At 57.9% G+C, this 9334-nt stretch overlaps 1 protein-coding gene across 1 annotated transcript; it reads left to right on the plus strand.

Moving 5' to 3' along the window:
• Nucleotides 1–1713: 1713 nt before the first annotated feature.
• LOC141988501 (vitamin K epoxide reductase complex subunit 1-like protein 1) lies at nucleotides 1714–6559 on the plus strand. Its single transcript, XM_074954298.1, has 3 exons — nucleotides 1714–1926; nucleotides 5374–5483; nucleotides 5578–6559. Exons 1-3 carry the CDS (start codon nucleotides 1757–1759, stop codon nucleotides 5802–5804), a joined length of 507 nt encoding a protein of 168 aa, XP_074810399.1. The 5' UTR covers nucleotides 1714–1756; the 3' UTR covers nucleotides 5805–6559.
• The last annotated feature ends 2775 nt before the right edge of the window (nucleotides 6560–9334 follow it).

Below are 9334 nucleotides of genomic sequence, written 5' to 3' on the forward strand. Positions count from 1 at the left end.
CGCCACAGCACCCTCTGGCAAACGGAGGAACTGCAGGAACACCATGGCAGAAGCTTTTTTCTGCGCAAAAATGAAAAATATGCACGGCTCATTAATTATGCACACACGCAGTAGTGCAGAATTCCCCCAGGAGTAATCAGGTGAGAATCCCCTTCATCATCCCCTGACCTGCTCCCTAGAGCACAGCATCCCTTGCTGGGCCCCTGCCCTGCTCCCTGCAGGATGGCACCCCCCCGGACCCCTACCCTTCTCTCTGGATCACAGCGCCCCCTAGCACTGCACTGCGGCAGTGGGTTCAGCACGGATTGTGAGGGCTGAACATCCCCTACGGAGCCCTCTGACCCCAGGGAAGCCACAGAGTGGGCACTGGGGAAGGTGGGGCCCAGTTTGTGTGTGGGTGGGAAGGTGCCGGAGGTCTCTGGATGGCTCCTAACTCCTCTCTCTTTCCCCTCTAGGGAAGTTGAGACTCCCCCAAGCTCCCTGCTGATACCCCACTTCTCCCGGGCCCTGCGCCGCCTCCCACCCACCTGCAGCCTGGACATGTACAGGGCCTGCCACGCCACATACGGCACCCCCTACGAGAGCCAGGCAGCACCGGGGGGCTCACGGCCATTGACAGAGAAGTAAGATGTCGGGGTCTTCTCGGCCTGGATGGAGAGCCTCAAAGCCAGCCCGGCCGGGGCTCCTACTCCCTACTGCCCATCTATACCTTGGTGGGGCTGGAAGACCCCAGGTGGAAGGCACTGAGGTGGGTGGTGAAGGAGTATGTGGCTGAGCGGGGGCAGAGGAGGAGTTGCCCCCGTGGCTGCCCGGAGGGGGGCTATGCCATCTCCTGGGACATCTGCAAATGCTAGTGCTAGGGGACCCCGCCCCCAACTCCATGTGCGGCAGGGTGCTGTGGGGCAGTGGCCTGTAAGGGGACACCACGTCCGCCACCAACCCCCACATCGAGGTTTCCTTCTAAGGCCGGGAACTGCGGATGCGCTCCATCAAGGACTGTAACAACTCCGCCCTGGTGGCGTAGGGTCTGGATTTGGGGCAGGGGAGGCTGACGGGGCACAGTGTCCTAGAGGAGCAGGTGTGGGACCACCAGGGCGTGTAGAGCGATGACTGTTTGGGGACCTGCCGCCTGGAGCTCGTGGCCAGAGGCACCGTCTGGGAGACCTGCAACAACCTCAGGCGAGGCAGCGGGGTGGAGTATTACCATGTGCTGGGGTGTGTGCCCAACCTGGGGGTGCAACTGCCACGACTAGGTCCCCTGGCACTGCTAAGGAGAGGAACCCAGGAGTCCTGGCTCCCAGCCCTCCTGCCTCCCCCCAGCCACTACTAGACCCCACTCCCCTCCCAGAGCTGGGGATGGAACCCAGGAGTCCTGGCTCCCAGCCCCCCCTGCTCTAACCACTAGACCCCACTCCCCTCCCGGAGCTGGGGATAGAACCCAGGAGTCCTGGCTCCCAGCCCCCCTCTCCTCTAACCACTAGACCCCACTTCTCTCCTGGAGCTGGGGATGGAACCCAGGAGTCCTGGCTCTCAGGCCCCGCCCCTCCTCCAACCCCTAGACCCCACCCTCCTGCCATCAGCCCCATAGTTCCGCCTTCTCCTCCGCTGGGTCCAGAAAACTACAAGTCCCAGAAGCCTTTGCTTCCCCCGCCCCGCCTCCTGAAGGGGCAGCCAATGGGCCCGCGCCGGTTGCTGATTGGCAGGCGCGCGGGCCGGTGGGGGCGAGCTCGTGCCCAGCGCGCAGTGGCAGCGAGCGATGGCGGTGCCGGGCTGGGAGCGGGCGCTGCGGCTCGGGCTCTGCGCGCTGGGGCTGGCGCTCTCCGTGTACGCGCTGCACGTGGAGAGCTCGCGGGAGCGGGACCCGGGCTACCGGGCCATGTGCGACCTGAGCCCCTCTGTCAGCTGCTCCAAGGTCTTCACCTCCAGGTGCGCGGGGGGGCCCATTGCATGACTCCCCTTCGCCCCATTGCAACCCCCTGGCCCCATTGCATGACTCCCCTTCCCCCCACTGCAACCCCCGGCCCCATGGCATGACTTCCCTCCCTCCCCATTGCAACCCCCCGGCCCCATTGCATGACTCCCCTTCCCCCCACTGCAACCCCCGGCCCCATGGCATGACTTCCCTCCCTCCCCATTGCAACCCCCGGCCCCATTGCATTACTTCCCTCCCCCCCATAGCAACCCCTGCTCCCCACTGCAACACCCCCGGCCTCATTGCATGACTCCCCTTCCTCCTACTGCAACCCCCGGCCCCATGGCATGACCCCCTCCTCCCACTGCAACCCCCCTGCTTCCCATTGCAGGCCCTGGCCCCAGTGCATGACTCCCCCTCCCCCCACTGCAACCCCCGCTCTCCACTGCAATCCCCAGCCCCATTTATGACTCCCTTTCCCCCCACACTGCAATCCCCAGCCCCATTTATGACTCCCTTTCCCCCCACACTGCAACCCCCGGCCCCATTGCATGACTTCCCTCCCTCCCCATTGCAACCCCCGGCCCCATTGCATTACTTCCCTCCCCCCCATAGCAACCCCTGCTCCCCACTGCAACACCCCCGGCCTCATTGCATGACTCCCCTTTCTCCTACTGCAACCCCCGGCCCCATAGCATGACCCCTCCTCCCACTGCAACCCCCCGGCCCCATTGCATGACTCCCCCTTCCCCCACACTGCAACCCCCCCTGCTTCCCATTGCAGCCCCAGCCCCATTGCATGAACCTCCCCTGCTCCCTACTGCAACACCCCTGTGCTATAGCCCCCTTTTCTCAGCCGCCCTGTGCAATAGCCCCCCCCAACTGCCCCAGCCCCCTGAGTTCAATCGCTGTGCTGCTCCAATCCCATGCACTATGTTCCACCCTGCTGCCCCCTGTGCTGTGCCCACACCCCTGTGCGATGACCCCAATGCCGTGCTGCAGCCCTACATGCCTAGCCCACGGGGCATATCCCAGGCTTCTAGGCCCTATGTGCTTTCCCACTCCATGGGAGAGCCCTGTGGTTCTGCACCCTCTGCTTAGTCCTTTCTTGCAGCCTCAGCCCTGCTGATGACCTGGCATCTCTGTTTCCAGCCTGGCCCCTTTGTGCTCTGTGTTGCCGGCTCCCCCAGTTTGTTTGGTAGCTCCAGAGAGACCCTGAGATCATCACAGTTACCTCTGTGTTGAGCGCGATCAGGCAGAGGACAGGCAAGGGGGCCCCCCAATGCCCGAGGCCCTCGCAATACCAGGGAGTGGATAATCTGAGATGGGCCCAGGGGATCCACGCTGCAGAGGGAGGTGAAGTCTGCCCCAGGGTCCCTGCCGGTCAGAGCTGGGGGAATTCCTCTTCCCAAATCTGGCAGCCCTCAGCGAGCCGGACCCACCAGCCAGGTGGCTAGAGCAGTGGTTTTGCTGGAGCTCAGAGCTCTTGCTCAGCTCTCGGAGGCAGGGTTTGTCATCTGGGCCCGGGTTTGTACAGCGCCTGGTGATCCTTCTTTGGCCTTCTAGGAGCGACTGTAAGGATACCAAGACTGGGGAGGGGGGCGGGCGAGAAACACTTTTAAAAAATATAGGGAAACATGGTTATAAAACGACAAACATTTGGCAAGTGAATTGGAAAGGGGGGGGCACTTGGAACTATTTTTCATCTCATTGGGAGGCCCTTGAAACTTCTTTTACAAATGTTTTTGAAGGGTCTGGAGTGAATTTGCTGTCCTTTTTAGTCGAGGGGGAAAATGTTCCTGGGGGCGGAGAGGGGTGGAGGGAAAGAACCAGAGTTAAGTTTACTCAGTCTTCTGCAAACAGCCAGATCGAACGCAGGGACGGGGCAGAGGTGATGGACGCTTTATCACTGGCAGAGAGAGGTGGAAGGGGAATGACCCTGGCCTGTCAACAGAGCCAGGGGGGACTGGGCCATGGAGTGAGGATTGGGACCCAGGAGATCTTGATTTTGTTTCCAGCTCCACCTCCGATGCTGCATCTGGGCCTCAGTTTCCCCATCTGTAAAACGGGGACAATGATCCTTTGTCTGTTTAGACTGTCTGCTCTGTGGGGCAAGGACCGTCTCTCGCCATGTGTCTGCCCAGCGTCTGGAACAACGGCGGGCCCGAATCTTGGTCGGGGAGTGGGGGGGGGGGGGTCTGTGCAGCATCTGGAGCAGTGGGGGATCTGGTTTTGGCTGGGGGGGTCCATGCAGTGCCTGACACGACAGGGGTCCCAGTCTCAGTCAGGGAAGGGCAAGTCGGGTCCATGCAGTACTGGGCACCGATTGTACTCGGTGGGCGAGGGAGGGGGTGTCCGCCCAGCGTGACGGGGGCCGTGATCTCGGTGAGAAACACCCCCTCAGGACTCGGGTTTGGCCGTGTGCGTGTGTTAGCATCCGCGGGCCTGACTGCACGGGCCTCACAAACCCATGCTAATTCTGCCTGTGCTCCCCCCTCCCCTCGCAGTGGGCAACACCCTGAAACATCTGGCTGTGGGATAAACAGCTGGCTTCCCTCCTGCCAGGGGGGTGGGGAAGAGGGGAGCTTTTATCAATGAAAGCGTTTCCTAGGCCACTAGTCCCGCCTGCTGCCAGGCTGTGATGGGTGGGGGCCGTTGTCAATCATTGCCAGGGTGTTCTGTTTCTGCCACGTGTGTAGGGGCTCATGCCTACCTAGCCGTTGGCAATTGCAGGGCCCCGGGGAGCTGCAATGTAACCCGGTTCTGGACCCTATTGGGGCCCCCGGGGGCTGTTCCACTCAGCTGAGCCGGCCCACCCCTGCGGCCCCCCAGCCTCAGCTCACTGGGGTCCTTCAGTGCCAGGGGGTGTGAAATGAGCTATCATCAGAATTCGTTACTGGCATCAAAATTGCAGGGGGGGGGGCAGCAAACAGGAAGGGGGCAGAGCTCCCTGCGCTAGGGGCTGCAGGAATCAGAGCCCCCCCCCCCCGGAGTTAGGGGCCTGGGAGTCAGGACTCCTGGGTTCTATCCCCGGCCTTGGGAGGGGAGTGGGGTCTAGTGATTAGAGCAAGGGGGGGCTGGGAGTCAGGACTCCTGGGTTGTATCCCCGGCCTTGGGAGGGGAGTGGGGTCTAGTGATTAGAGCAAGGGGGGGCTGGGAGTCAGGACTCCTGGGTTGTATCCCCGGCCTTGGGAGGGGAGTGGGGTCTAGTGATTAGAGCAAGGGGGGGCCTGGGAGTCAGGACTCCTGGGTTGTATCCCCGGCCTTGGGAGGGGAGTGGGGTCTAGTGATTAGAGCGGGGGGGCTGGGAGTCAGGACTCCTGGGTTCTATCCCCGGCCTTGGGAGGGGAGTGGGGTCTAGTGGTTAGAGCAGAGTCCACCTTGTGGAAGACGAGGGTCGCTGTCTGTACACCGCCAGCCTCCTTGCAGCCCCTAGTCCTACGTCCCCGTTCTCTCTGCAGGTGGGGCCGTGGCTTTGGCTTGGTGGAAGATCTCCTGGGGAAACACAGCGTCTTTAATCAGCCCAACAGCTTATTTGGCATCGTCTTCTACATCCTACAGACACTGCTGGGTAAGTGGTGGTGTGTGGGGGGGGATCAACCCCCTCCCACAGGGGCAGGCTGGTGCCTGATAGTCTAACGAGCCCTCTCTCGAACCATCTCCAGGCTTCACTCCCAGCACCCTGGCGGCCGTCACCCTGCTGGGCACCTCCCTGGTCTCCATCGCCGGCTCGCTCTACCTGGCCTACATCCTCTTCTTCGTGCTCCACGACTTCTGCCTGGTGTGCGTCACCACCTACCTGCTCAACGGCGCCCTGCTCCTCCTCAACTCCCAGCGTCTGGTCGGCCTGAGGGGGAGCGGGCCGCGCCGCGCCAAGCCCAAGGGGCAGTGAGCGTGGCTGGGGGAGCCCCGGCCCAGCCCCCTCCTGGAGCTGCAGTTGCGACCGCGAAGCCTCTTTGTATAGCAGCCAGGGGCCCATCTAGCCCGGTATCCTGCCCCCTCCGTGCCAAACCAGATCAGACCCTGGGTCCATCACCCTTTAAACACAAACTGAGGCCATTTCTGGCTTAACCAAAATGCTGGTATCATGTGGGTTAAAATGGTTACGTGACGCACACATACCCGGCAAGGGACTGAGTGTGACACACACACACACACACGCGAACGAACGAACGATCAGGTTTCATCACCTCCAGCAGGGGGCAGAGCGGCTCTCACGTGTGCCCGATTCTTTCCAGCAGGGACCAGCGTGTGCGTGTGTGAGGGAGAGTGAGAGACATATGACCCTTCTGATGTCAATGGAGGCAGGGCTGGATTCTGATCTCAATCCAGAGCGACCCATTGGTGCCACTAGAGTCAGGGCTGGATTCTGATCTTGATAAACTCAGTGTGAGTGGAGTAAACAAGAACACAGTCTAGCCCAGGGGTCTCAAACACGCGGCGGCCCGCGGGGTTATTTCCTGGGGTCAGCCAGGCTCCCCTTTCCCCAGCGCACTGTGTCCCCGCTCCTCCGCCTACCTGTAGGCACTTCTCGCTGCCAAACAGCTGTTTGGCGGTGCTTAGTGCTTTCCAGGAGGGAGCGGGAGGAGCAGGGAGCCGGGCGCTCAGGGGAGGAGAGGGAGAAGAGGCGGGACAGGGATATGGGGAAGGGGTTGGAATGGGGGTGGGGCAGGGCCTCATAGAAGGGGTGGAGTGGGGACAGGGCTGGGGCTGGTGGCAGCGCGGGTGCTGGGGATCAGGGATGTGACCCTCGGGCCAATGGACTAGTCGTCATGTGGCCCTCATGGTGATTCGAGTTTGAGATCCCTGATCTAGCCCTACATAGCCCCGGCTTGTATGTCCCCTGCTGCAATGACCGCGGTACTTTTGTTAACTGACCAGCAGGGGGCACTGTGCACCAAATCAATATGACCATGAAGAGACCAGCTGGAGCTGCCTGTTTGTAGCTGAAATAAAGTCGCCCTCAGCAATAGGCCGCTGGGTGTGTTTGGTGTCTCGTTATTTAACCCTTTGGAAACTTGGGAGCCAGGCAATGCGTAGATAGTGGTGTCAGGCTAAAAAGGTACAGAGCATTAGGATATGGCGATAGGACAAGGGTTGGATCTAGCCTGGGGTTGTGGCCTTGCCCTGGTGACCCAACTCAGATCCATGGACTCGGTAAATCTGGTGTCCTACTTCCATCTCTGCTCGACAATGGATGGTTCATAGGAAGATGCAACCCCTCTTCGATGCCTTGCTGCGGTGAGCTATGAGCTCCCACTGGGCTTCTTTCACTGCAGACCGATTGTAGCATTCATGTTCAATGTGTGTTTCACCTAGGTGCAGTCTCTGATCTCTGCTTTTCTGCAGTGGTGAGTTCCACAGGTCAGCTCTGCTTGCTGCAGAGGTGCATAGGGTTCAAATTTCCCTGCGCATTAATTTCACTGAAGGGGCAATTGGGCCAGTGTGACCTTAAATCTTCTGTTGTTTGCCGTAATCCTAAATTGCATGTGTCAGTAGGAGGGACTCTTTGAAGGTCTAATCTCCCCTTCCCTAGAGTCTTTCCACCTACAATCTCAAAGCAATTTGCAAATTCAAGTTTGTTAATCTTCAGTGCCCCCGGTGAGATGCTGTTTCACACAGGGGGGAAACTGAGATACAGAGAGGGGCAGGGATGTGCCCGCGGTCACACAGCAGGTCAGCGGAAGAGGTGGATGCAGCTGGCTCTTAAGCTCTTTGGCCGAGGTGACGTGTGGGGAGAGGGGTCATGTGCCCCCCATATTTCTGCCGGGATTTATATTTTTTGCACGGAGTGGGTTCACAATATGTGATGGGCAGTCGTTTCTTTCCAGACTTTCAAACCTTACTAACGTAACCAAGGGGGTGTCTTTGACCCTTCGCCTTAATAGTTGTTCTCCCATGACTTTCACTTTTTCAGGCAGCGTGGCATTCGCAAGTGTGTTCCTTAGGCCTTGGAATTGTATTTGGCTTTTTTACTTATTTTTCTGAAAAGCGGTTCAAGGACAGTCTGCGTTTAAACTAAGCCAATTTAATAGTGTACCTGTTGTTAGCTTTGTGCAATGGTGAAAAGATAATTAAGTTTGGACTTTTTCCTACACTAAGAAGGGCTACGTTTCCCTGTGATTAATAAGCCCCACTATTAATTTTAAAACTGTTTCAACAATGGCTAAATTACGCTTGCCAGCAATGTGTGGCACCAACAGAATTGCTGCTATATTTTATCTGAAGTAGTTTATCGAATAATTTATACCCAAGAGATTTGGGTAATTAAAACCCAAGGGGAATCAACGCTGACCTCTACACATTTGTTTGTCTTTTAGTTGGGAAAGAAACGCAATTCTGCAAACGCTGTTACTTTGCTCCAAACAACATCTTCACTGAAATAAAGAGAGGGTTTTTTTTCCAGTCAAAACCTCGCATGGTTTGGTTGTAATAATAAAGCTGTATGTAGTTGTGGGGGGATTATATTCATTCACTAGATTCGTTCTGGCACTTTATTTCCAGGTAGCCCATCAGAGAAGCCAAATGGCAGAATGCATAATGATTTCGGAGTGTTTTTTAAAAAGAATTTCAAGTGTCCGAGCTACCCCTGTACAAACTGGCCTTAACTCTTAACCGTATATTAAGACAACTTTCTTGTTAAGATTTTTAATGCATGTATGAATCCTATAACTAGTTTTTTCCCTGGGTAGCTTAATTTTGGAACAGTCTCCATCTGCTATTACGTAGTATTGTACAGCGTGACCTCAGAAGCAGCTCTAGAAATCGAAACTCCCTTGTCTCTTGAGTACCCGCCCTGAACCCTGCTGCAAACCACCAGAACTTTTAAATTGTGCCCCCTCCTGCCCCCACTCTCAACAGTTACTTGTCCCCTCTCCTCTTTGCCGCACAGATGGCCTTTTTAGGTGTTGGTACAGCACCTTGGGCAATATTGCCCTGCTCTGAGCCTGGGGCCTCTAGGTTTTTCTATAGTAGAAAAAATGAACAAAAGAACCCAGGAGTCCTGGCTCCCAGATCGAGCCCACTTCCCTCCCAGAGCCCTGGATAGAACCCAGGAGTCCTGGCTCCTAGTGACTTCTGCACAGAACTTTCCAGCACTACACCTCCCATGAGGCACTGTGCTGTGTTTTATGCAGGGGGGTGGAATCCTGTTCCCTTTGCAGAGCATGCTGGGAAGTGCAGGCAGGCCGGCAGGCTTTTCCCATTGACGTGCATGGAGATGCCCTATGGGACTACGTTGCCCATGAGGCTTTGCGCCTCCAGCCGCTCATGGAGCCCTTTCTCACCGCATTGCCTTCTGGGATTTGTAGTTCTCCAGGAGACGATTTACTGTTGACTTGCCTGAGGAAGGCTGCCGATCGGAACTACGTTTCCCAAGACACCCTGCTCCCGGGCTGCGTGGTGGCTGAGGCTCCCCCCCCC

This window comes from Natator depressus, chromosome 6 (genome assembly GCF_965152275.1).
Source record: "Natator depressus isolate rNatDep1 chromosome 6, rNatDep2.hap1, whole genome shotgun sequence".
Taxonomy (NCBI): domain Eukaryota; kingdom Metazoa; phylum Chordata; order Testudines; family Cheloniidae; genus Natator; species Natator depressus.

What these genes read in the sequence shown, in the direction of transcription:
- LOC141988501 (XM_074954298.1), top strand. Translation starts at nt 1,757, where the DNA reads ATGGCGGTGCCGGGCTGGGAGCGGGCGCTGCGGCTCGGGCTCTGCGCG. An exon ending in TCCAAGGTCTTCACCTCCAG is followed by an intron (nt 1,927 to 5,373) that starts GTGCGCGGGGGG and finishes TTCTCTCTGCAG; the next exon opens with GTGGGGCCGTGGCTTTGGCT. An exon ending in CATCCTACAGACACTGCTGG is followed by an intron (nt 5,484 to 5,577) that starts GTAAGTGGTGGT and finishes AACCATCTCCAG; the next exon opens with GCTTCACTCCCAGCACCCTG.